At 55.6% G+C, this 27,073-nt stretch overlaps 1 protein-coding gene across 1 annotated transcript; it reads right to left on the bottom strand.

Moving 5' to 3' along the window:
- Positions 1-43: 43 nt before the first annotated feature.
- On the bottom strand, positions 44-21,847 carry LOC115618996 (capping protein, Arp2/3 and myosin-I linker protein 2-like). The gene is given in 36 exon segments (XM_030511013.1): positions 44-751; positions 830-940; positions 1,236-1,343; positions 1,507-1,791; positions 2,597-2,665; positions 2,830-2,866; positions 3,186-3,293; positions 3,527-3,932; positions 4,335-4,438; positions 6,185-6,456; positions 7,522-7,588; positions 8,056-8,172; positions 8,535-8,622; positions 9,098-9,273; positions 9,416-9,529; positions 10,535-10,640; positions 10,642-10,661; positions 11,078-11,173; positions 11,250-11,358; positions 11,949-12,017; positions 12,210-12,244; positions 12,247-12,384; positions 12,861-12,918; positions 13,206-13,240; positions 13,243-13,307; positions 15,209-15,234; positions 15,579-15,667; positions 15,744-15,819; positions 16,722-16,795; positions 17,437-17,507; positions 18,130-18,208; positions 18,211-18,229; positions 18,494-18,615; positions 19,839-19,900; positions 20,007-20,150; positions 21,808-21,847. Coding segments are annotated over 36 exon segments (3,762 nt in total). The 3' UTR covers positions 44-584.
- Between the last annotated feature and the right edge of the window lie 5,226 nt (positions 21,848-27,073).

Raw genomic sequence — 27,073 nt, 5'->3', positions numbered from 1 at the left:
ACAGCTCTTGTATTAAAAAAAAAATAAAAGGGGGAAAAAAAAGAAAAGAAGCGGCATTTTTCTGCTTTGTTGTAAACATCCGTGTAAGGAATGCATTTAGTCTGGAGTGGAGGTCAACACAGGAGAAAGCCACTTGGGTGTTGGGATAACACTGGTGCCATTTGGGAGAGCTGTGGAGCTGGTGCTGGGCTGGATGCTGGAATGCTTGTGGGTCATGGTCCTGCCGATGGAAACCTGCGTCTTGGGGGGCTGGTACCCGGTGGGGTGGGAGCTGCAGTGGTGGAAGGGTCCTGGTAACGTGCTTAAAGTGGCTGCATCCTAAACCCACCAGCTACCCCTGCAGCAGTAGCAGAGGCCATCTGGGGAAGGTAACACACTCAGCGCATCCCGAGGGCTCTGGCATGGTCCCTGGGCATCCCTGCCCTTGTAGGTGATGTCCATCCTGTCTATCCCCACAGCAGAAGGTAGGTGATGCTGTCGTTGGCCCAGTACAGTGCAGCCCTGCACCCCAGCTGCCAATCCCCTGGCACAGTGTGCTTCCTTGCAGGGTTTTCTTGGGAACAGCACAGTGGCATGCAGGGGCTTCACTGTCCCAGAGTTGGCTGCCCCTGGCCTGGTCTTTGGTCTACAGCTGCTGAGTCTTGTGCATTCCCAACAGTTTGTGGCAGGGTTTGTGGCTGCTTGCGGGCAGTGCCTGCTCCAACCTGTGGCTCCTCCAGCCCAGCACAGGGCCAGTCCTGCAGCATGGCATCTACGGAGGGTGCTGGTGTGAGCAGGGGGGACCATCCATACCCCAAACCCTGCAAGGGAGGGGAGCATCATGTCTCACCTGCAGCATCCAAGGACATTCTGGGCTTGCCCTCCGGCTCCAGGAGGGACTTGTGGTTGGTTCTCCATCTGAGCACAGGCGACTGCCACAGGCGCAAGGGGATGGTACCCACTGGGAGAGACACAACCCAGCCCCATGTTATGGTGGGGCAGAGCTGCCTGGCCTCTGCCCTCTTTCTGCCTGACAGCTCAGGCAGCCTGGCTGCTGCCAGAGCTAGTGCCAAGTCTCCCATGGGATCTTCCCAGTGCAGTGATGCCATCATCCATCACCCCAGCACCGTGGATGGGCACCCACTAGCTGGAACAGGCAGCACCACCAGGCACATGGGGTGCCACCGAGCCAGCACCTCCCTCCTCTGGTGTGGGGTGCAAGGGGCGCTCATGGTCCCACTCCAGCCCCCACTTGCTTCCCAGCTCCGCCGGGCACTCGGGCTCCCTGAGCTGCTTCTCATGAATGGACACAGCTCCGCGGCCGGTCCCCTGTGGCACTGCCAGCCGTGGCATCAGCTGGTTGTCTGGAAAAGCAGTGGGAATAGGGAGCCTGCAGCATCCCAACCCCCTGGCAGACCCCTCAGCACCCAGTGCTGGGTGCTTGGGTCCCTCTGCTGTCATTCCCAAGGGGCTCCAGGAACAGGCCAGCAGTGGGATAAAGGACCCCATGGGCTCATGCATCCTTACCTTCAGTGTTGGGTGGTGTGGGCAGGGAGCTGCTGGCACCTGGCTCCCCACTGTGGCTGACCCTGCGTGGCAGTGCCACCAGCATGCTCTGGCCCAGCAGTGGCAGGCTGCTGCTCCAGCCTTCCCAGGCCCCTGGCTCTGGCACCACACTGGGATCAACCAGGACAAAGGAATGCCATGGCTGGTGGGAGCTGGTGCCCTGTGGCTCAGCAGAAAGCAGCCTCCCAAGGGATTTCCAAGCTGGCTGGGGCTCCACCGTGGTGGCTGGGCTGCGGAAGGGTGCATCTGTGGGGAAAGTAGGACAGAGCCGTGGGTGCCCAGCCAGGGATAGAATCATAGAATCAACCAGGTTGGAAAAGACCTTCAAGATCATCAAGTCCAACCTTTACCCCAGCACTGCCAAGACCACCACTAAACCATATCACTAAGGGCCTCATCTACGTGGTGTTTGAACACTTCCAGAGACAGTGACTCCACCACTGCCCTGGGAAGCCTGTTCCAATACCTGACCACCCTTTTGGGGAAGAAATTGTTCCTAATATCCAACCTAAACCTCCCCTGATGCAGCTTGAGGCCATTACCTCTTGTTCTATCACTTGTTCCCTAGGAGAAGAGACCGACCCCCACCTCACTACAACCTCCTTTCGGGTAGTTGTAGAGAGCAATAAGGTCCCCCCTGAGCCGTCTCTTCTCCAGACTAAACCACCCCCAGTTCCCTCAGCCATCCCTCATAAGACTTGTGCTCCAGGCCTTTCACCAGCTCCATTGCCCTTCTCTGGCCCTGCTCCAGCACCTCAATGTCTCATAGTGAGGGGCCCAGAACTGAACACAGAATTCAAGGACGCAGGGGATGGGACCACCCCATGTGCTGGGAACCAGCCTGCGGCCACCCCAGAGACTGGGTTTCCATCCACCATCACTAGCATTGGGCACTTTCCCAAGGGTGGACCCTCTCTGGGTGCCCATTCCTGTGCCTACCAGTCCCTGTTGGCTCCAGTCCCCATGTAGCACTGCTTGGTGCTAGCAGAGGGGACAGAGCCCTCTGCTCTGGGGGCTGGCATGACCCACACAGCACCCACCAGTAACCTACCTGTGGACACAGAGTGCGTGTGGGCCTTCAGGGATGGGGGTGAGTCTGCAGAGCTGTCCATGATGTCCCCTGAAAGCACAAGCCACCAGCCAGAATCAGTGTGCTGGGGTCTTCCCCATGCCACCAGCACCCAGTGAGGGGGAACATGGTGGGACCCACAACTGGGTGCCCAAGGGGACCTGCCTGTGCCCACCCATGGGTGCCCACCCGGGTGGGAGGATGCAGCCCCTCACCATGAGAGCCAGCTTTCTTGATCTCGCTGTCTTTGCTCTGCAAGGGGAAAGAAACCTGGTAAGGGGGGGGTCAGGGTGGCAGCACCCTCAGGGATGATGGGTGGCAGAGGGCAGGGTGCTGCTGGGCTCTGGGGTGGCTGCAAAGGATGGGTGCGTGCCATGAGAGAAGGGACAGACACCATGCAGTGCATAGGAGCCCATATATTGGTCTCCTTGCAGAGGGTTAGGTGACAGGACAGAGGGCACGAGTGGCAGCAGCAGCACAGGCCTGGCCAGGGAACCCCCACCCCATGGACCACCACCTCCACCCACCCTTTGGGTGCAGGATCTGTCCCCATAGCGGATCCTCTCCCTACCTGCTGCTTCTTGCCCTCAGCGGCCGGGCCCTTGGTGATGCCAATGTGGTGGATGCACTGCTCGAAGGAGCCAGGCAGCTCCCCCTTGCTCTTCTCCAGCTGCCTCTTCTGCAGGACACACACAGCCCTGCCAGGGGCATGGCACCCACAGCACCCACCCACCTGCGGGCACCCAGGTCCCCAACTTTAGCCGTACTCCTGGGTGATGGAAGCATAGCCACAACCCAGTGGGGATGTCCCCATGTTTCCCTGTGGTACCTGGCAGACCCCACCACCCTTGGGTGGGAGCAGCACCCACCGGGCGAGCCAAGCAGCAGCGGTGGCTCGGTGATGGTGCTTACCTTGTCCTGCCTCACCCCCAGTACATCCTCATCCTCCTCAGACAGCAGTATGAGCGACTGGGATTTGCCCTCCCGCGAGTACTTGGGCTGGATCCTGCAGGCAGAGCCGGGGGTCTGGCAGTGCTCAGGCTCTGCCTGGGGCTCAGCAGCGAGTTCCCCCTCCTCCAGTCTGCTCAGCAGCTTCCCCTCCTCGCCCGCCTTACTAGACGCTCGTAAAATGTCACTGAGCATCAAGTGCCTGCCCCTTGGGATGCTGGGCATGCCCTCAGGGTCCTTCTCACACTTCGAGCCCTGGCTGGATTTGGGTTTTTTGAAGGCAAAAAAATTCCTGATTTTCTTCTTGAGGGTGCAGGAGCTGGAGGGGGCCAGAGGGGATGATCCCAGGCAGGTCTCTGTAGCCGTGGGGCTGGGGAGAGATGAAGCATTGGAAAAGGTGAGCTCTGGGCTGTTGAGGGCCTAGGGAGCATTTCCCCCCACTTTCCACCCACCCCAAAGGGATGGATCCAGACCCTGGACACCCCACCTGAGATGATGCTCCCAGCGTGGGACCCCATAGGTGCTGCCCTATTGCCTCCCCACCATAGGAATAACTCCCTGGGCTTGTAGCAATGGGGTGCTGGCAACATCCTGCACCTCATGGCTGCCATCCCAGCACTCTCCCATCAGCTTTGCCCTCAGCAATGCCCCTGGGTGCAATGTTTCCCCCAGCATCTCCTTGGCACTGGGACCATTTGCAGGGTAGGTGAAGGCAGGGGGTTGCCCAAACCCTGGGGATGGGCGTGGGGCCCTCAGCACCCCCCGGGCTTACGGCAGCTCCTCTGTGACTAGCCTCTTGGCAAAGAAGTCCTCCAGCCCCTCATCCATGCGGGTGATGCTCCTGTCCTCACTGTTCTCGCAGGCCACGGGCTGCGCCTGTAAGCAAGCGCAGCCATCAGCCCAGCACGGGGCAAAGAGACCCCCCCCCGAGCATGTGCCACCCATGCCTGTGCACAGACAAGTGGGTGCCCCTGCAGGGTGGGTGCCCCTGCAGGACGGGTTCCGGCACTCTCCATCTCGCATCCAGCACGAAAGCCAGACCATGGTGTTATCAGCTGCGTCCCAGCTCTCATCCTGCTGTATCCCTGGGGCATCAGGAGTTCCTGCCAGCCCCTGGCCCTGCCTGCCAGCCCCCTGCACCCTGCTGGGTGCCACGTGTGGGATGCTGGTGGCTCCCCAGTATGGACTGGGGACCCCTACATGCTCAGGCACCCCTGCGTTACACACAGGTAAGGTGTCTCTGCCCCTCCTTGGTGACATGTGGTGGCAAACCCTGATAGAGCCCTCCTAGAGCTGGGCCAGGTCTCTGACTCTGCTGTCCCAATGGGAGAAGCCTTTGGCAGGGCTGCTTTCCTCCATCTGAGTTCCAAGGGAGGGACACCCATGCTGCTGGTGGGTGATGGAGCAAGTGACCTGCATGGACCCACATCTGCATCCTTCAAGATGGTGCTTATCCTCAAATCCAACCTTGGAGTGCCACCACAGCCTGCATGAAGGCCACCCACTCCATCCCCATGGCAAAGCTGCCTGTGCCATGGGCCAAGCCTTCCTCCATGGCACCTTTCTCACCCCAGCATATGGCACTGCTTTGGTGGCTCCCTATCGATGAGATGGAAGCACTTTTCCATCAATCAGTGGCATTTTGATCCATAACAACTTTTCATTATGGCTGGATTGATGCTGCTCAGGAGCTTTTCCAGCTGAGATCTGCTCTCCCTGTCACATCACATCCATCAAAGCCTGTCCTTGCTCAAGTCTTGCCCAAGCCTGGGTGCTGAGTGTGCCCAGCCCGCTGTGGAGCAGTGTGCCAAGGTGATACCCCCCAGGCCCTGCCTGGCTCCTGCCAGCCTCCAGCACCCACCCTGCCTCCAGGAAACAGCTCCTGCCTCTCCTCCAGCCATGCAGTCCCACCACGGTCCAAGAGCAAGCACCACCATTGACATACAAGCCAGGGCTTTCCAGTGGGTGGAAGGATCCAGCTGCATCACAGTGGCATGGGGATGAGGTAATGCCAGCAGGATCCAGCCATGGGGACAGCAATGGAGCCAGACTCTCCACTGACTGCACCCAAAAGTTACTTTTCCTTTGGGAAGGGGGGTGCAAAGGCAGGATCCCCAGTGCTCACCCTTTGATTGGGGGGGGATAAACCCACCCTGCTGTGTCCTGCAGACCCCCACCAGCATCACTGGGAGCCATGGTGGCTGCTGGCACTTCAGGACAGATGGGTTTTGGATGGGGGGGGAGCAAATTTGGCGCAGGAGGAGAGCAGCAGCTAGAGCTATTGCTGAAGGCACTGGCCCCTCTGCACCCAAACTCTGCGGTTTTCCATCGCTGCTGCTTCCCACCACCAGCATCTCCCAGCAGGCAGCAGGAAAGGGGATGGAGGATTTCCCTCACCCCCTCCCAGCCTCCTCTGCCCATCCTTTTGGACTCCCCCCTCCTCCAAGGAGGCTCCAGCAGCAGCTGAAATGCAGGATAATAAACCAGCGGCAGCTTCCCACGTCTCATTTCTCTGCCTTGCCACAAATACCAACTGCAATAATCCACACAACTGACAAAATAAAGGGGAAAAACCCCAAATCCACCCCCCTCTCCCTTACCAATGGTTCCCTCCCTGCTTACATTGGGCTTGCTGGGCGGCTGCTTGTGCCGGCGGTTGGGCCGGGGCCTGGCTTTGGTGCAATGCTCCAGCTTCTCGCCGGCGGTCGGCAGGTCCATAAGGGATCTGGTGGCGGCGGTGGCAGGCTGTGTGGAGGGGAGCGAGCCACTCGCAGGCTCAGCATCCTTTGTGGAGGCAGGGCGTGCCGGCGTGGCAGGGCTGAGCGACAGCGGCGCCCGGTGAGCTTGGAGCCCGTTTGCATCTCTGCCCTCCACTGGCTCCAGCTCCGAGACACCTACAAAGGGCAAGAGGGCCCCGGCTGGCAACCGGCCTTGCCAGGCATCACCATCATCATCACCACCACCATCATCACCATCGTCACCTTCACTCACCTGCAGAGGGTCAGCGTGGCATTGGCTGGGCCATGGGGAGGGAGCGTGGCTGTGCTCAACCAGAGCTTGCATAGTAGCTCCTGGGGCAGCATCTTTGTGGCATAGCCAGGGATGGATCCTGCCACTGTCCCTGGAGGTTTGTGTGCATGGGATGTAGGGGGGATGAGGATGAGGAGGGGGGATGCTCAGGCAGGGACCGAGCCAACCCCTGCAGCAAGTAGTGACTACAGCACAAGTACTGCCAGCACTGGCCCTGGGAGCAGCACCCATAAACACACCCCATTTTGCTCTGCAGGCAGCTCCTCACCCCCCTGGTTACCCGCTGGATGGAGGGCAGTATGCTGCTGGGCTTGGGGACATCAGGGGACACCTGGGTGCCAGGCGCTGGGGTCCAGTGCAAGCTCTGCTTCAGCTAAAGCCAAATACGCATCACGGGCAAAGCCCCAAGAAGCCAAAGTTGCCCACCAGCTGCTTATTGCCTGTGGCAGGCCTAGGTCCTGCCCCCCAAGCATGCAGAGCTCCATGGGGCAGCACCAGCAGCACCATCTCTTCCTCTGTGCCGGGTCCCCAGGGTGCTGAGTGGCTCGGTGAAGCTCATGCCCAGGGTGGTCCCTGGGATGGGCAGGGGGAGATGCCACAGTGTCCACAGTCACAGATAAACCTCCCACCCCTGCCTGGCTCCATGGGGAGGGATCTCAGGGATCCCACTGCCAGCTGACCCCCCAAGACCAGCACAAGAGCAGGTTCAAGGTGAGCTTTGTGTACGGATGCACACCATGGCACTGGGAGAGGCTCTCCAAAGGGGCCAGACCCTTGCCAGGCACTGCCTGCTGCCTGTAGCATCATCAGGGGGTTCTGCCCATCACCCCCCATCACTGCTGGGACCCCCTCGCCCCTGCCATGTCCCAATGGTGGTGGAACAGCACACCCTGCACCATGGCAGAGGGAAAACTGTGCAGTGACCTTACCTCTCATGCTTGGTGTGGGCCGGATGCTCCTGAAATGCTTAGTTTTCCTCTGCAGGGCCATCTTGTACTGCAGGAACAGAGGGGTGGTGGCAGCTTCAGCGTTGGCAAGCTGGCCATGGCGAGTGGCATCCCATGGCAGCCAGAGACACAGTGATGGATACAACCTCTCCATCACCCCCAGGGCTGCACCCCTTCATCTTGGTCCAGCACCGAACCCACCCATGGTGCCAAATTGGGTGCTTCCCTGGTCAGAACCCTGTGCCAGGTTGGATCCCAGGTCCTGAAGCAACCAGACGAGCCCAGACCACCACAAGGACACACTCCCAGTGCCGGCAGGGCAGGCAGCTTGGCCAGGCAGGCCAACAGTGCCATTTCCCAGCACTAATTGCCTTGGCACTGCCCGGGGGGTTGGGGTGTTGGGGGTATGTGCCCCCAAAGATGCTGCCCCATTAAGCCTGGCATCATCCAGTAAGGCGGATAAAAGGCAGTTATAGCCAGGTATCACGCAGCGGCAGCAGCAGGGTCAGACCCTACATCCTCTACAGTGGGGTCAGGAGGATTCCTGCCCCTTGCCAGCACCGTGGCATCATCCTCAGCTAGCTCCAGCAGCAGCGCCAGGAGGTCGAGCCCCTGCTTGGGGAAGTTCTCCACCTAAAACCATCCCCAGCCACCCTGTGTGCTCCATGCTGCTCCATTCCCTACCCGCGGCTGGGATTTGTGAGCGGATTTAGGCCTGATTAGCTAGCTGCCAGCCCCAGCGCACGAGCAGCCAGTGCCCGGCTTCACCCCGGCACCCCCCACCACACAGCGGCTTCACTCAGGACCTTAATGCTGCCGTGACTGCACCGGGAGAGGATTACCTGGGAGGAAAACCAACCTGAGTGGGAATTGTCCTGCTTCCCAGCCAGCAAATCCATGATCACAGCTGTGGCTGGTGCTTGGGCAATGCTGGGGTACCCAGAACCACATCCCGCATCCCCATTCCCCAGGTGCTGGCAGCCCCCAGTGCTCACCAATTTGTACTGGGTGATGGTCAGGTCTCCCAGCATGGTATCCACGATGCAGTCGGCCATGGCAGCTGTGACAGACAGCTTGATTTCACTGGGAGCAGAAGGAAGGGTGTCAGGGCCAGCACTCATAGCCTCTGCAAGCCATGGGGCCAGCACCCCAGGGAGAGCCTTGCTGGAGAGATGGATGCTCAGCTGTAGCACCCAGAGGGGCACCCAGGATAATGCCCTGGGCTCTGGCTTGCTGGGAGCAGGAATGGGAGCAGGCACTGGCTGGGATGAAAGATGCCAAGTACATCCCCTCATTGATGGTCAGGACTTCCCTCTGCCAGCCATGGGGATGTGCCTGTAGGAACATCACCTCATGGGACTTCCCTAGGGACACATCAAACCAGATACAAGTGGGAAGCAAAGGCACAGCTGGAAAAACACAGCAGCAGGACCCAGCACACCACCACATAGGGAAGGGAGCAGTTGGTTAGGGAGCCCCCAAAATCCTCATCTCCTCATCCGGCCCTGTGGGTGAGAGCCAGCCACCACGCGAGAAGGAAGAACAGCACATCACCCACTTCAGCTTGCTGAAGACATCAGTGACCATCTGGTCCAGGACAGCACTGAGGTTAAGGCGGTCCTGAGGGTAGATCTGCTCCAACATGGCGTTGACCATCTGGTCCCTGACCCTGCTCTTCTGCACCACGGCTGGGCACAGGCTGTGCGCTGTGTTCAGCACCACCTGCATGATCGCCTGGAGTTTGGGGAGGAAAGGGGAGGTTTTGGTATCTTTCCTATCAGGATTCATGTGGTTTCCAGGAGACACCATGTCCCTTATCCTCAGGCCAAGGACAAGCAGCATCCTGTGCTGTTGGCAGCTCCCTGTTGGTGCCCACCTGGATTTCCCAGCCACAGGTCTGCAATGCTTCCTCCATGAGACACTCCAGCTTGTGCTGCAACTTCCTGTTCTGGTATGGGGTATTCCCTGCTTCATACAAGAGAGGTAGGATCTGCCATGGGAAGAGAGACAGTGTGGATCATCCCGTGGCACCTCATCCTTGCTTTCCATCCTTCCATGTGCAGCCTGCATCCATGGTTGCCCCATGGAAGAGCATTGCCTGCATTAAGTGAGGAGACCCAGCAACCTTCTGGCTGGGTCAGGGTTGGGCACCCTGGCCCCTTGTGATCCCTGTGTCCCCCCAGCTGGACCCTCAGCTGCTCCCCACCACCCGCTGACCTTCAGCCCCTGCACCCAGCCATGCTGCTGCCCACATCAGGGGAGATCCTTTCCCATCCCTTTCACCACCTTTCTACCATCAGTACTGTCCTCTTAAATCCTATCATCTCCACTGGATTAAGTACCCAGTGGGATGCCAAAAGAGTTGGGAAAAAAGGAAAAGGAGGCAGTTTGAAAAGAAGTAGAGGAGGAAAAGGTGCAATGGGGAGAGAGAAGCAGGACCAGGAAGATCAAACCAGGGCTGACAGTGCCAGGAGCTGGCCAGTCAACACAGTGGCCTTCGTCATGGGCTGATGGAGCATCCTCATCGCTGGGCTGCACCCAGCTGGGGTGGGATGAGGGTGCCCTAAAGAAGGACCCCTCAGGGATGTGGGGAGTGTTTCTCACCAGTGTGGGCATCTGTGGGTTTCAAGGTGCGCTCAAAGCTGGAGCATCCACCTCTCCCAAGGAGAGTGAACAAGTGGGGGGGGGGAATGGGGGACGGGACGATGACAGGACACACCTTGCTGAAAAGGGGGTGCACTTGTAACCTCCAAATCCCAGAGGGGTGTATGCAACTGTGTGCCCCTGCAGGGAGGGGTTTAAGAACATTTTGGGCCTTGTTTTAGAAGGGGACTCAGAAATTCACAGCTTGCACTTAGTGATATGCATCTGGGGCACTGAATATCCTGGTGTTCCCTGACTGGCAGCTAATTATGTCATTAACTAATCGATATCTCGCTTCGATCCCAAATGGAAGCCGGGTGAGCTGAGGGGTTTCCCCCTGCAGCAGACTCACGCTGACAGAGAGGTTGGCATTCCTGATGGCCTCCTCAGTGCAGAGGATGTCCTTCTCCACCTCCCTGCCTGCACACATGCTGAGGATGTCCACATACTTCTGCACTCAGGCAGGTCTCATTCATGATCTGGAGCGCAGAGAAGCTGTGTCATGTGCCAGAGCAGCACTGCCAGTTCTCTTCCTTGCCATCAATTTCCCAGAGGATGTAGTGATGGGGCAGTAGGGGCACAGGCAGGTTACAGCCCCTGGAGCATTCCTGCCTAATAACTGGGGATGCCGCATAGCAGGGATTTGCTTGTGAGCAGGCACAGGGAGCTGGGAACATGCTGTGTGGGGCAGTGTAGCAGTGATATCCAAGCATTGCATATGGATGTAACCAGGAGGATTCCTTGGAGATATCCTTTCTGCCTAGCCGCACTCTCATCCCCCCAGATAGCTCTGCCCTCCCCTCAGGAAAGGTGTAAAGGGGTTTGTGCTGCTTGCAAGAGCTCCCATGAGCAAGCCAGGATTGTTTGGGGCAGGGAAGGGGAGCCCCATGCAAACCTGTTCAGAAGAGGTGGTGAGGATGCCCTGCTGTGGCCGCAAGGTCCGCATGGGCAGCGGGTGCCGGAGCTGGTTCCTCATCAGGCAGGACTGGAGCTGCAGCAGGTAGGAGGCCATGAGCAGCCGGTGTCAGGGGCACCCAGCTCCATGTCCCCCAGCCTGTGTCCCCCACCTTGTGCACCACCTACTCTGTCTTCTTGGGGTGGCTGCAGTACACCTGCGCCATGTTGCTCATCAGCAAGGGTATGCGTTTGAGGGTGTAGTTCTTGCAAGAGGTGAGCCTCGTGGGGCCATGGTGAGCCTTCGTCAGCTTCATGGGGCTCATCCCCACCATGCATGTCCCCACAGGCATAACACCCCACACGTTGCCCCAAGGTCCAGCCCTGGAGATGGGGATGGACAAACTCTGGCCACCAGCAAACCCCAACAGGGCAGCAGTGACCACCTGTCCAGGCTCTCCATCCACCCCTCTTTTTTCACACCTCCAGAGGACCTGCATGGCCAAACACCAGACCTGATGGTGTGTTTGGCAGGTGGACAACCTCTACCCATCTTTTATGCATGGGGAGAAGGGGAGTGTCACATCTCCACCAATGGCAGATCCCCCATGCTCGCTGAGGGCTGCCTTGGGTGCTAGGTTGGGATGCAGAGCCCACAGGAGACTGAGGTGGGTAACAAAGGTGCCATCACCAAATGGGTGGCAGATTGCTTTGCTGGCTGCAAGGCTCAAGCTGTGGACCAACTCCCTTGGGACCTGTATGCAACTGTGTGATGCACTTGCTGCTTCAAGGGGACAAGAGGCCCTAAGGATGCCAGAGGCTGTTTTGTATGGTGGTAGCAAGACAGGGGGACCAAGCGGCTCCTTCCTTACCTCTCCAAAGCTTGAGCCACCTCCAGGAGCCCATGGGCAGTTGTGTTGTTCCTGTCCCAAACCACGGTCCTGCAAAGAGAAGGACCTGAGTGAGCCCTGACTGCACCCACACAGCACCAAGGTGGGTGCCCATCCATGGGTGCCAAGAAGAGTGAGCCCAAGGCTGACCCCAGGCACCAGAAAGCCTAGAAATGGGATTAAAAATCTGAATCTCAATACGCAAAACCTAAACTTGGATTTTGGAAGGGGCTGTAAAGCTACCTGAGCTTCATGTTGATCTGCAGGGCCTTGGATCTTGCATCTTGGCCCCTGTGTCCCCCATGGTGTTGCCACTGATGTCCAGAGCAGTGAGGCTGGTGTTACTGCCCAGGGTGCTCAGCAGGACTTTGGTTCCCAGCTTGAGGCAAGATTTGGACACCAACAGGGACTGGAGAGGCCAGAAAGGGGACAAGGAGGGGGAGAGGTGGCCAGGACACATCAGGACATGTGTCGCCCTTGCAGACAAGCCTCCATCCACATCCAGCAGCTGCTGTGGGCAACTGGAGCTGGATTTGGAGAGCCCAAGTCATGCTGGACCCCAAGAAAGAGGATGACAAGGGGTGCTGAGGCAACCCCCTGGATTTAGCTCAGATCCCTGGCAGGCAGCAAGGAGGAAAGAGGTTTTTTTGGGAATCTGGGTTGCAGCCAGGTTACACCAAGCATCTCCTCTGTTCCTTTAGCCAGACACAGGCTCTTGCTTTCCCAGATGAACAGGAACTGCTTCAGATGGAGAAGAATAAGAGCAGAAGGATTTGAATGGCAGCAGGAGGGAGGGAGGTTTGTTCCCAGTCTGCACTGGTAGGGATCTGGATGGCACCTGGGCACGGAGGCTGCAGGGTAGTGGTGGGATGGTTGGGGACAAGCTGGACTTATGCAGTCATCCTCCTGGGTGAGCTGGACAATGCAGTGCAGGACATCCAACAGCCCTTCCCTGTGGGAGAGGCAATGGGGGCTAACACATGCATCTCCCCACATCCCCCTGGCCACAGGGGCAGCAGGCAGAGCTCCATCCTCCCTCCTGCTCTTGCTCCCGAGGCTGTGACCTGTCCCTGTGGTCCCATGGGGACTGTTCCAGGAGCAGGAGATGGTCCCACCATGGCCACAGGCTCCCTGTTGGACTGGAGCAGGCAGGACGGGCTTTCGGTGAGGAGAGAGAGTTGAGGTGGGTGCACAGTGCCAGGATGGCTCCTGGCCCGCATGCTGCAGCTTTGCGCTTACTTGGATTTGATGTTGAAGTTTTTCCCCAGAGAGATGAGACGTGCCTAATGGACTTGCTTCTGCCGATGGAGAGCACCAGCGTCACCATGTCGGGGTCGAAGCCTGTGAGAGATGTGAGATAATCACCAGGATGTTCTAAGCAGTCCACAGAGGTGGCACCGAGGTGGCCCCTCACAGGAGACCTGCAGAGCCACCAAGCTGCCACTGTGGGAGAGCAAAGATAGCCAGGGCAACTCCTGAGCATCTTCCTCCTCTTCATGGCTCCCCCAAGGAGACCAAAGATCTGTGCAGAGACAGGTCCCTGAGGAGTGACCCCATGGAAGCAGCACCCGCTCTGGGGACTCCTGCCATTTGGGGTGCCAAGGCTGTGCTGAACCATGGAGCATGTGCTGAGCTTATGGAGCTTGAGATGACACTTGCTTTCTGCCATCCCACAGGGATGTGCCCTCCATCACCCACCTACCACCCTGGACAACATGAGAGAAGGTCTCACAGCTTGCAGGCAGCTGCCTGCAATCTCTCATCCTCACGACTGGATGAGAGTGAGAATGAGAGCTCATCCTTGCTCACATTCCCAGGGGAATGTGGCAAGCCAAGGTGACACGGTGACATTCTTCCCACAGGGCAGGGATGTGGGCTGGGATCTGCTCACCCACCCACTCTACCAGCCAAGGGCAAGAGGCACCAAGACCCACCTATGGGACTGTCCCTCCTGCACAGAGCTGCTCTACTGGGAAGGCAACAAATAGAAGCATATTTTGGCAAAGGTTGGTTGGAGATTTTGGGTAAGAGAGTGAACTTTTGAAGAATTGGTGGCCTGAACAGGGTTTTGAAGGACTCCAAGCCACATCAGCTTTCCCAGAACCATCTGGCTGATAAGGAGCTGCATGGTCTGCTTTAAGGTTTGGGGCCTTTTAGGTGAAAATAAGAGGTAGTAGAGGTAATATTTGTGATAATTAGGACTGCAGGTCCATGGTTTTGGATGCTATGGCAGGACGAGGTTAGCAGCAGAAGCTGCAAACTCCTGCAGAGAGGTGGGAAGAGTTTCATAGAATCCCAGACTGGTTTGGGTTGGAAAGGACCTTAAGGCTCATCTAGTTCCAACCCCCTGCTATGGGCAGAGACACCTTCCACTAGACCAAGTTGCTCCAAGCCCCATCCAACCTGGCCTTGAACACTGCCAGGGATGGGGCAGCCACAGCTTCTCTGGGCAACCTGCACCAGCACCTCACCACCCTCACAGGGAAGAACTTCTGCCTAAGAGCTCATCTCGATCTCCCCTCTGCCAGGTTAAAGCCATTCCCCCTTGTCCTGTCCCTACAGGCCTTTGTCTAAAGCCCCTCTCCAGCTTTCTTGTAGCCCCTTTAGGCACTGGAGGCTGCTCTAAGGTCTCCCCTTAAGGAGCCTTCTCTTCTCCAGGCTGAACAAGCCCAGCTCTCTCAGCCTGTCTCCAGAGCAGAGCTGCTCCAGCCCTCGCAGCATCTCCATGGCCTCTTCTGGAGTCAGCCCAGGGAGACCTTTTCATTACTTCCAAGCCTGAGCTAGCAACACAAGGGCTTGTACCAAGAAAGACGTGAAACAAGAATTTTTAGCAAGTCCTGAGGCAGGAGGGAATGAAGAATTCATCCCATGCCCTATGCTGGAGATGCTCTCTCTGAATGAGGGGAGAAGCAAGGGCCACCATCACCACTGCTGCCAGTCAGCAGGTGGTGAGCAATTGTATCATGCATCACTTGTGTTTATTGTTGGGTTTTTTCTGCTTCCCTTTTTAGTTTTATATTCTCTCCCCTTGTTATTTCCCTTATCATTATTATTATTGGTGGTAGCAGTAGTAGTTTTGTATGGTACCTTAGTTACTGGGCTGCTCTTATCTCAACCCATGGGAGTTACATTCTTTCGATTCTCCTCCCCATCCCTCCAGGAGCAGGGGAGAGGAGAAAGAAGGGGGGGTGTGAGCAAGCAGCTGTGTGGTTCTGAGTTACCAGCTGGGCTTAAACCACAACACTGGGCCATCCTCTGTGCAAAGTCACTGTGAGGTGAAGGGTCACCCATCTGAGCAAGGTACAGCCACCTCCCAGAGACATGGCCATCAGATGCTGTAGCCTTATGGGGACATGCCACCAGCTCCTGCCCCCATGGCAGAACCATCTCCATCTGGGGAGCCAACAGGACAAAGCAGAGCATCTCCAAGAGTGGGTGGTGTTTGCTGGCCTCCAGGGTCTCTGCTCTCAGTGAGCTTCATGCTGTGGAGGGGATGGGGCACCAACACCCCCCTGGCACATAGGTCCATGGACCTCTCTGCTCCATGCATGTGAGGGGACCACCACTGGGCTGCTGAGACCCTGCTCATCCCCCTGCAATGCCTTTGCTCATGCTTTCAACCTGCTGTTTTCCAGCACCAGCTCCTCCAGCATCATGGATTTGCTGAGCATGTAGAGCAGCTGCTCCGAGATCTCCTGGTTCTGGCAGGGGAGAAGAAAGCCCTTCTGGAAACCTGGACACCTCCAGCGTGCCCAGAGCCACAGCACTGGCACTCGCCAGCCTGAAGTCCTTGCAGGAGAGCTTGGTGAACCACAGGTTGAAGGGCAAGGCAGCCACACTCAGTGCCACGTCTCTGCAGGGTGACAAGGGTGAGGGAGTCAGGGGCCAGGCTGGGACAAGCCTGGTCCCAAATGGGTGCCCCAAGACACCCAACCTCAGGATGTCCAAGTCAGTGTTCAGTGGGGCAGGATTGGGGTCCATGAGTTTAAAGCAACCTACAAACACAGCTCAGCTTCCCCAGATTATTCCCTCAGGGAAAATAAAACGAATCAAACTATTTGTATGCCTCTGTTGAAACCTTTGGTCTTTTTAATTCTATGTAAAGAACAACACAGGTTTTGCTCGGGTGGAAACAAGTTGTTTCTTTACTTCCTGGTCCAAAGAAACCTCTAAAACTATCTCCTTTTTGGCCAACTGAACACAGATCCTGTTTCCCAAAACACTCAGCCCAGAACTTTGACTTGCTACACCCCAGCCCAGCAGTTGAGCTGTTCCTCCAGAGCTGAGCCCTTGCTCCATCTTTCTTGAGATGGAGACATGGCTGAGAGCTCCATGGGGACAACATGGGGCACCACCTGAGCTCATGGCTCTGCTATAAGATTATAACAGATATTTGGGGTGCTGGGAGGGAGCAGCACCGGCTGCTTTGCATATGGAAACCTCTGACAGCCACGAGAAGCTGCCGTGACATTTGGGTTTCACCTCCACAAGCAGCTCACAGATGTATTTAAGCGTTAAAAATGAACAGTGATGCTGCCTGGCCTCCTGGGACCATCACCCCATAGGATGGGGCTCATCATGTTTGGTGTGGGGGAGCATCAGCCTGCAGATGGGACGTCCCTGGAGTATGTAAAGTGATAAAAGCTTCTAACGTGAGTGGAGGAGTGAGTTGGGCCACCCCTGCTGTGGAGAAGGAGGATGAGGACAAGTGCTGGCATGACATGGGCACCATGGGCATCACGGATGGGGACTCACTGGCTCTCAAGGTAGCTGAAGTCCAGCAGGTTGAACTCCTGGCAGTCCTAGCTGTGGTAGATGTTGTCCACGTCCTGCTCGGATGGATGGACACATGGATCAGTCTCGGCACATGGTCCTGGGGAGGACTTGGGTGCCCGGTGTCACTGGAGGGATCTGAGCCACTGGGGACCCTCCCCTGGGAGCCCCTTGCCTAAAGCCTGAGCCTAAAACCCCCCCTGGTGCTGTGGCTGGCAGGGCAGATGTCCCAAATTGGTGGGATGGCTTGGTGGGTCTTGGACCACTTCTGCAGGGACTGGCCAGCAGAAGACAAAGCACCACCAGGCTGGTGGGAATGAGGGTGTGGGGAGAGGTGGGCTGGAGTCAGTGTCCCAGAGGAAGAGGAGGACCTTCTCTGGCTGAGTCCCAGAGGGGTTCTCCTCTACTAGGGACACCCAGCAAGGCCCCAGATTTCCAGGGGGTCTCCTTATGTGACAATCTGGGAAACAACTTGGTCCAAAGCATCTCATTCCCACCTGCACTTTGATTCCACCCCACTAAGGATCAGGGGGCACTCAAGCCAGGCAAAACTGCAGTTCCCAGCTCTAGGATGTCCCAGCCCCAGCAGCTCCACAAGGTTGCTGAATGGAGAGGAGGCACCTGTGAGCATCCTGCTTCCCTGCCCACCAAGCGACACATGGCCACCAGCTCTTCTCCATGGGACAGAGCAGCTTACCCACTGGATCTCCTCATGGAAAGCAAAGCCGTTGTAATCACACAAAGCAGCGTAGGTCTCCAAGAACCCCCCTGCAGAGAGAAGGCAGTTTGGTGGCAGATCTTCCCATGGGAACACAAAGGAGACCCTTGGGGAGAGCAGGAAGCAGGAGAGGGATGGCAGGGGCTCAAAAGGGATGGTGGGAGCTCTCCCTTCCCCCTTCAAAGAGACCAGAGTGTCCTGTGTGGTCTACTGCCAGCCCAAAAGTGATCCCACAACCCAGGGGGCTGCATCTTGCTTTGCTTGCTCCATGTAGATACCAGGCAAGATGCATTGCTGTGATGACAATGGAGGTACCCTACTCCAAACCAGGCTCTAGGAAAAGCCCCTGGCTCTGCAGCCATGCCATATGAGGTAGGTGGAAGTATCCACAGCTGCATGTCCTCACGGGTGGACACCAAGCATCGTTGCCCCACAGCTATCCTGCTCCTCTCTGGGGAACTACATCCTCTCAATCCTGCTCCTGCCCCATGGGATAGGGTGGTGGGGAGCAGACCCCACCAGCAGGGCTCCTTCTGACCTAAACCACTATAGGGGCCCTGCGAGCAGAGGTGGGGGCTGTCGGCAGAACTAGTGTTGATGGGCACCAGGCTATGATGGTCCCCAGGGTGCTCCAACCCCCCTGGTCCTGCCTGGGGGTGAAAAGCATCTTACCACAGGGCGCAGGGCTGCTCTGCAGCATCTCCTCCAGCGAGTCTGTGATCCACTGGATCCTCTTGTACAGGTTGGGGGGGGGGAGTTCTTGAGCACTGTCCTGGGGAAGGACCAGAGGGGTGCATGGTGTTGGGCTGGGAGAAGAGCACCCCCACCACTTCATGCTTAGCTACAGCCCTTGTGTGTAGGGTGGCCAGAAACATCCTTCCCGATGCAACTGGGGAGCAGGGTCTGGCCTCCACCAGTGTGAGTTTCTCCTGTTAAAAGGGACAAGTATGAACCCATCCCCTACTTGGGGCTTTTCTGAGCAAAGAGGTTGCTCTGGTACCTGCATAACTACCCCTGAGGAGCAGAAGACACTTACCCAGGGGATGAGTCTGGAAAGACCTTCTTAAGAGACATGGTGACGTGGATGACAATTTGCTCCAAATCATCAAAGGACATGAACTGGAAGGCGTGAGATGCTGCATCTGTTTCTATAACAACCTGCAGGGTCCAAAGGGTAGGAGATGCCCATGTGAGCTGGCAGCACAGTGTCCCCAAGCCCCCAGACACAGTGGTGACAGCCACCAACTCCTCACCGCAAACACCCAGGGGCTGCTTACAAACCCAGCCTGAGCACTGTGAGCACAGGGAAGTGTGCAAGCACCAAGAATTTAGGATAAAATACATCAAAGAGATCAAAATGTGCCAGGATGAGGCAGAAACCACCCCAAAATTGAAGCTAAGCTAATGCAACAGCAGCCCGAAGCAGCGGGGTGAGAATAGCCTTGACCCTGAATTTATCTAATAGAGTTTTGAGGCTTTTTTAGCTTTTGGTTCCTACCAGGAAAAAAAAAAATCCCATGGCAACACGCTCTCTGATTTAATTACAGGCTGATTGAGGTGTGGGAGCAGGATGACAGTTATCTGCTGGCATCACTAGAGGATGGAGCTTCCACCAGTGCCTGGGGCTGCAGGAGGACCTGCACCTACTCTGCCTGCAGGGTAACAACCCCTGGGCTCTCCATAGCCCAGCCAGATGCCTCACTCCATGCACCCTGGGCTTTCACCCCCCAGTACCCCTCATTCTCTACCCAGCTCCCCTTTATTTCTCCCCTGGAGCTCAGCCATGCAGCAGAAACCCTGTTTCAAGGCTGAGGCCATAGGTGCTGACAATGCTTTAATGAGCAGAAGAGAGACAAGAGGTTGAGGAGGACCACGGCCCTATTTTGGCTGACACATCCAAGCCAGGGCATCCCATTCCTGTCCTCCATGGTTCCCACACACTACATCTGCCCTCTGCTCACACCTCCTCCTAAGAGGATTACTGGGGTTTAAAACACCCTCCTGCTAAATTTGGCTTTGCCTTGGTAAGCCAGCAGGCACTTGTCACTTTGTCCCTGCCGAGCAGGAGGTGCCACGGCCAGGCACTGTCTGCTGGAGGGGAACAGGCACAGGTACCCACGGTAACCCCCAGCACCCATGGGTGCCTCCCTGCACCTCCAGCCCCAAGGGCTATACCCCGGGCAAGGCCATAAGGGGATTTCTTTAGGGATGGCTCAGGGATAAATACCCCGTGGAGCTCTCACAGGTCATCATTGGAGACTCTCAATGTGCAACAGGGGGGCAGGACACCCCCAGACCCTGTAGTGGGCTCCAGGTCAGGGTTTGCCATGGGGGGTGGTGGGTCCCCAGCTGGGCTTGCCCCAGGTTTTGGTGCCACTCACCAAGCTGAGCTCTCGCACTGTCATCTCCCTCACCTCCAGGAAGCTGAAGCTGATGTGAACCTGTGGGTGAGAGGAGCAGGATCAGCCCCAGTGCTGATGGAGAAGGGGGACCCAAGGGTGCCCCCCAGCTCCCACCCTTCCCCATGCCCTGAGGAGTGCCCATGAAATGGCTGCCTGTGGAAACTGGGAAAGCAGGAACCAGGCTGGACTCTGCATGTACCAAGATGTAGTCGTCGTACTCGGATTTCACCTGCAGCTGGACGCTCATCACCAGGAGGACCTCCTTTGTCCCCAGGAAGGTGCTGATGCCCTCTGAGAAGACCAATGTCCACATGAAGTGACAGGACTGAAGCTACCCCTGTTCCTTTCCCACCAGCCCTGCTGTCCCTGGGGACACCATCCCCTGAATCCCCCACCTGAATCAACCCCTCTCCATCCACACCTGATGGACAGACCCTGGTTGCTCTCTCAGCTAAGCCACACTTCACACCAGGTTTGGGTCTTGTTTGCTCTTCAGCATAAACCCACCTCCCCATCATCTTCTGCAGCCTTGACCAAGCACAAGGCTTGGGGTTGCTGGTTTACACTCATGTGCTGCTGTCAGGGTCCAACTGGATAAAACCCAGTGTCGGAAATATTTTGTTCATGGTCCCCAGAGTGAAATTAAGACACAAGCGAGGTCAAGTACCGCAATTGCTCAGTTTGTTTATTATAAAAAGATGATTATTCTAAAAAAGATAATTATTATAAAAAGCGATAGGACAGATCGGAAAAGAGGATAGAAATTATGCAAGCATTCGGAGTGCAGAGAGCGCCAGTCACCACCGTGGATCCAGCGGCGTCCCGAGGGTCCGTAGTCGTCGTCTTTGGTGGTGGGTGTCCCCCAACAGCAATTACCTTTTTCCCCTTTTATAGTGCATTGGGGGGAAGTACCTCTGTTCTTAACGTCAGGTACTGCACATTCCTGGTGGGTCATGTGCATCCAGTTTCGCTGGTCTTGCAGCCAGCTCTTAAACTGCACATGTCTGTCAGCAATCCTTGAGATAATGGACACCCATCTCTCAGACAATGGATGGAGGAGTCTGATTTCAGTTCAGTCTCTCACAGCTGCCTTGCTCACTGAGAGCTGGTGCTGAGCAACAGGAGGATCCTGGTTTCTCTTCCTTCCTTCCAAAATGTACCACAGGGGAGCAACTGGGTACCCAAGTGCTTCCTCCCCATGGTGCACCCAGGGATTTATTCTGCTTCTCTATTCTTTGGGAACTCTCCTAGCTGTGACCTGCACAGGTGGTTGTGGTGCCAACCTCCCCATGTCTGCAAACCAGTCACTGGACCAGCGTGAGCATCACTCCCTGCCTCTCCTCATTCCCACCTCAGAGAAACAGGACCAGAACCACAATTGCCCATCACCATCCAAAGCAAACCAGGTTTTCACAACACCACTGAGCCCTAAGGTCCAGTTGCTTGAGCCACATGTCCCCAGGGACCCACCCTGGTGGAAATGGAACATGGGGATGCAGCAACCCGGCTCCTTCCCACCCCTCAGTGAGGCCGATGAAGCTGCAGGACCCCAAAAGCTTTTGCTCTTTCAACCAGAGGAGAGAACACCAGGAGCAGAGGTACTTCACACCTCCCGTGCTGCTGGGGACCCAGGCTAAGGCTGGGCCTCCCCAGGGAGCTGCACCCACAAACCCAACAGCTTGAGCCATGCAGAACCACATCCTTGAGGAGCCAGGGATGCTTATCTAGGGATGCTTCTGGTGCAAGTACCATCCCCAACACTTGAGTTCTGGGGACAACAGTAGCCCTCATGCCCCAGACCCTGCTTGGACCCCCCTGAACTGCAGCCGATGATGATATGGAACCCAAAAGCATCTCTGCCAACCCCAGCACAGCAAACCAGGGCCAAGGAGGCCCTGCACTGCACTGCCCCACGTCCATGGTGCCCCAGCAGCGGGTGATGCTTTACTTTGGAGCTCGGCGGGGATTGCTCTGTGGGACGCAGCCATGGCTGGGTTGGGGTGTGGGTGATGCAGGGCTCCAGGCAGCATCCCTGGGCGCTGCAGGGAAGGCACTGGCTGGGAAGAACTGCTAAGGTGCCTCCTCCCCCTCCCGGCACTCGCTCGGTGCCTCTTCCTGCCCTGTCAGACGAGATTTACCATCTGAGCAAAGTGAAAGCGACAGTGCCCACAGCCACCGGCATTGCTGCCCAGCCCTGCTACTCAGTGTGGCTTCACCCGGGGGAGCAGGACACCCCACCAGTGCCTCCCAGCCAGGAGAACATCATCACCCCACAGCACCAGCCTTCAAGAGTTTTCAGGTTCATAGGCTCTCCCTGTGCTGCAGCCCCCTTGAGGTGGTTTATGGGGACATATTTCTGCCTGAAGATGGCCCACGGATATGAAAAGAGGAGCTCTATCCTTCCCAGCCCAGCCCCAGCATCTTGCACGAGGCATCTGCAAGGGGAGACCATCCCTGGCAGAGTTCAAGGCCAGGTTGGACAGGGCTTGGAGCAACCTGGTCTAGTGGAAGGTGTCCCTGCCCGTAGCAGAGGGTTGGAACTGGATGAGCTTTAAGCTCCTGTCCTGGGTTCAGCTGTAACAGTTATTTTTCTCCTTCTTAGTAGCTGGAGCAGTGCTGTGTTTTCGACTTTAGCCTGAGAACAACGCTGATAACACACTGATGTTTTTAGTTGTTGCTAAGTAATGTTTACTCCGATCAAGGACTTTTTCAGTCTCATGCTCTGCCAGTGAGGAGAGGCACAAGAAGCCAGGAGGAAGCAGAGACAGGACACCTGACCTAAACTAGCCAAAGGGGTATTCCATACCACAGCACATCATGCCCAGTATAGAAACTGGGGGGAGTAACCCATAAGGCCCAGATCGCTGCTAGGGTCAGGCTGGGTATAGGTCAGTGAGTGGTGAGCAATTGGATTGTGCATCCCTTTTATTGCTTTTTTCCCCTTTCCCCTTTTAGTTTTATATTCTCTCTCCTTGTTATTTCCCTTATCATTATTATTATTGGTGGTAGCAGTAGTAGTGGTTTTGTATTATACCTTAGTTACTGGACTGTTCTTATCCCAACCCATGGGATTTACATTGTTTCAATTCTTTTCCCAATCCATCTGGGAGGAGAGGGGGGGAAGAAGGGTGGGAGTGAGCAAGCGGCTGTGTGGTTCTGAGTTACCGGCTGGGCTTAAACCACGACAGTCCTTTGTGGCACCCAACATGGGGCACAAAGGGTTGAGATAATGACAGATCTGACCAGAGTGTGTCTAATCGTATTTGTGATAAGCATTCATTGTTTCGGATTAATAGTCACTTGTCACAAGGTTGATTTATTTGCTCTCGGAGTTGTTGTGCTTGATCTCAGAGTTTCAGCATGTCATACCTTACTTGCAGCCAGTATTTGTTATTTTAGTGTTTATTGGCTTTGGGGCCTGGGCTGAGGTTCTTGTTTCGCTGTACTTTATGGTAATGACTTGTAATACAATAGAATCATTGATGATGAAAGTGGTCTGGCTTGCGTTCTCAGCGTGGTCATCACCTCTATACTTTGGGAGGCATGTAGTGGGAATTTTTAGCAATTACACATCTTTTTTTTTTTTCTTCCTTGGGGAATCAATCAACCTATGAGGAGACATTCCCTCACACCCCCCGCTCCCGCACCAGGCTATTTACAGCAGCATTTGAGAATTCTAAAGGATTTGAATGTCCTTTGGATACCCTTGAAACCTCCCTGCTGCTTGTGCTGGGAGTCTACATGTTGCGGCATATACTGTGTATGTTTTACCCACGGCCATCCCACCCTGAGAACACCCAATTTCATCTGATCTCGAAAGTTAAGCAGGGTCAGGCTCGGGTCTTGTCTAAGGTTAAACAACGATCTAAAAGAGGACCACCAAGAGATCTTCCCTGAGGCTGGACAGTCATGAGTGGCAGGGTGTGTGGGATCGTATGGGAAACTTCCAGGGTTAGTGGGCCCCTCCAGTGCTTTGGAACTTCACCCCTGAACAAGTGCAAAATCTGGAAAAATTAGCAGAATGCTTAGACAAGGTGTGCTGTTGTCCTGGTAATACCACAGAGGAACAACTTGCTGCAACATGTTGGGGCTCGGCCTACGCCTAGAGAGCCCTGTTCTGTAAGGAGCAGGAAAAAGAGGTCTCTGGATCTGATGACAAAGCGACAGACAATGCAGCTACTCAACCCCCAAGCACAACAGCTGCATCAACCCCGACAACAGACACTGCAGCCATTCCAACCCCAGTGGCAGACACTGCAGCTACTCCAACCACAGCGATGGACACTGCAGCTGAACGGAAGGACCAATATCTGTGCCAATATCAGTTGCCCTATAAGCAAAGGGAAAAGCAAACAAGAGCCACAAATAGCAAACAGTGCAGTGAAGAAAGACAAAGACCCAATGCATGTACTAGAGGGGACGGCATCAGAACGAGACTTATTACTACAGGAATCAGAGGAAGAGGAAGAAGAAGAAGAGGTGACTTGTTGATCCCAGACCTCAACCGAGCTGTAGAATTTATGAAAAGATTTCACATGTCTTCCAGGGGAGCACATCATCACCTGGTTGCTCCGATGCTGGGACAATGGGGCTGACAGTCACGAACTAGAAGGTAGGGAAGCCAAGCAGCTGGGATCACTTGCTAGGGAAGGAGGAATTGACAAAGCGACTGCAGATGAGAAGTGAGCCCTCAGTCTTTGGAGGCGGCTCCAGGCAGCTGTGAAGGAAAGATTTCCCTACAAGGATGATGTTATGAGTCGCTCAACCAACTGGACCACGATAGAGAGAGGCCTCCAGTCCCTGAGGGAATCAGCCATTCTAGAGATGATCTACCCTAGGCCGGATGCCGGGAATGCACGTATAGATCCAGATGACGTTGAAGGGACACGACCCATGTGGTGGAAACATACACGGAGTGCGCCATCATCCTATGCCCACTCACTAGCATCAATGACATGAAATGAGGCAGCAGTACCAACAGGGGATGAACTGATTCGTCAACTCCGAGAGTTCGAAGACAATCTCACCCCTTCCATCATTTCAGCTGTGGAAAAACTGTCCCAGGATATCAAACTATTTAAATCAATCTATCCAGCTCCCCACATATACCAACCCACGTCTCAGCTATTAAGAGGAGGTGCCGTATTGCCCGAGAGAGAAGATATAGGAGGTACATGCCACGGGCCACCATGTGGTTTTACCTGCAGGATCACAGAGAAGACATGAGAAAGTGGGATGGAAAACCAACCTCAGTTCTGGAGGAACGGGTGCGTGAAATGGAGAACAACAGTCAAAGATGATCCTCCCATGAAAGTTGCTGCTCCAGTCTTGGGTGAGCAGCTTCCCAGATGGAGTAGAAGAGCTGATTTTACTCCAGCTCCTGTGAGAAGGAATACTAATCCCTTTCTACAAGACATAAGTGGAGAATCTTATGATCACTATTAGAGGGGCCCTGCCTCCAGCCAGGTGGAGGAGAGGGATAATCAGGTTTACTGGACTGTGTGGACCAGATGGCCTGGCACATCAGTCCCACAGAAGTATAAGGCTCTAGTAGATACCGGTGCACAGTGTACCCTGATGCCATGAAGCTGTCAAGGAGTGGAGCCCATTTATATTTCTGGAGGAACAGGAGGATCCCAAGAGTTGATAGTACTGGAGGCTGAAATCAGCCTGACTGGGAGGAAGTGGCAAAAGCACCCCATTGTGACTGGTCCAGGGGCTCCATGCATCCTTGGCCTTGACTATCTATCTCAGGAGAGGGTACTTCAAAGACCCAAAAGGGTATAGATGGGCTTTTGGTATTGCTGCCTTGGAGACAGAGGAAATTAAGCAGCTGTCTGCCTTGCCTGGTCTCTCAGAGGACCCATCTGCTGTGGGGTTGCTGAAGGTGGAAGAACAACAAGTGCTAATCATGACCACAGCAGTGCACCGGCAGCAACATCACACCAACCGAGACTCCCTGATTCCCATCCATAAGCTGATCCGCAGACTGGAGAGCCAAGGAGTGATCAGCAAGACCCGCTCACCCTGTAATAGCCTCGTATGGCCAGCCCGAACATCTAATGGAGAGTGGAGACTAACAGTAGACTATCAATCATGGCCCGAATGAAGTCACACCACCATTGAGTGCTGCTGTTAGAACATGAATATGAACTGGAGTCAAAGGCAGCCAAGTGGGATGCCACAAGTGATATTGCCAATGCATTTTTCTCAATCCCTTTGGCAGCAGAATGCAGGCCACAGTTTGCTTTTACTTGAAGGAGCGTCGAGTACACTTGGAACCCACTGCCCCAGGGGTGGAAACACAGCCCTACCATCTGCCATGGAATGATCCAGACTGCACTGGAACAGGGGCAAGCTCCAGAACACCTGCAATACATTGATGACATTATCGTGTGGGGTGATACAGTGGAAGAAGTTTTTGAGAAAGGGAGGAAGATAATCCAAATCCTGCTGAAGGCCGGTTTTGCCATAAAACGGAATAAGGTCAAGGGACCTGCACAGGAGATTCAAATTTTGGGAATAAAATGCCAAGAGGGACGCCACCAGATCCCCACAGATGTGATAAGAAGATAACAGCAATGTCTCCACCAACTAACAAGAAAGAAACACAAGCTTTCTTAGGTGTTGTGGGGTTCTGGAGAATGCACATCCCAAATTACAGTCTGATTGTAAGCCCTCTCTATCACGAGACCGGGAAGAAGAATGATTTCAAATGGGGCCCTGAGCAACAACAAGCCTTTGAACAAATTAAACGAGAAATAGTTCATGCAGTAGCCCTTAGACCACTCCAGACCAGGCCAGATGTAAAAAATGTGCTCTATACCGCAGCTGGGGAGAATGGTCCTACCTGGAGCCTCTGGCAGAAAGTTCCAGGGGAGACTCGAGGTCGACCTCTCAGCTTTTGGAGTTGGGGATACAGAGGATCCAAGGCCAGCTACACTCCCACTGAAAAAGAGATACTGGCAGCCTATAAAGGGGTTCGAGCTGCCTCAGAAGTGATTGGAACTGAAGCGCAGCTCCTCCTGGCACCCCGGTTGCCTGTGCTGGGCTGGATGTTCAAAGGCAGGGTCTCCTCTACACATCATGCAACCGATGCTACATGGAGTAAGTGGGCCACACTAATTACACAATGAGCTCGAATAGGAAATCCCAGTCGTCCAGGAATTCTAGAAGTCATCACGGACTGGCCAGAGGGCAAAGATTTTGGGATG

Source organism: Strigops habroptila, chromosome W, assembly GCF_004027225.2.
Source record: "Strigops habroptila isolate Jane chromosome W, bStrHab1.2.pri, whole genome shotgun sequence".
In the NCBI taxonomy this organism is placed as follows: domain Eukaryota; kingdom Metazoa; phylum Chordata; class Aves; order Psittaciformes; family Psittacidae; genus Strigops; species Strigops habroptila.
This window is presented reverse-complemented; position numbering and strand designations above follow the sequence as displayed.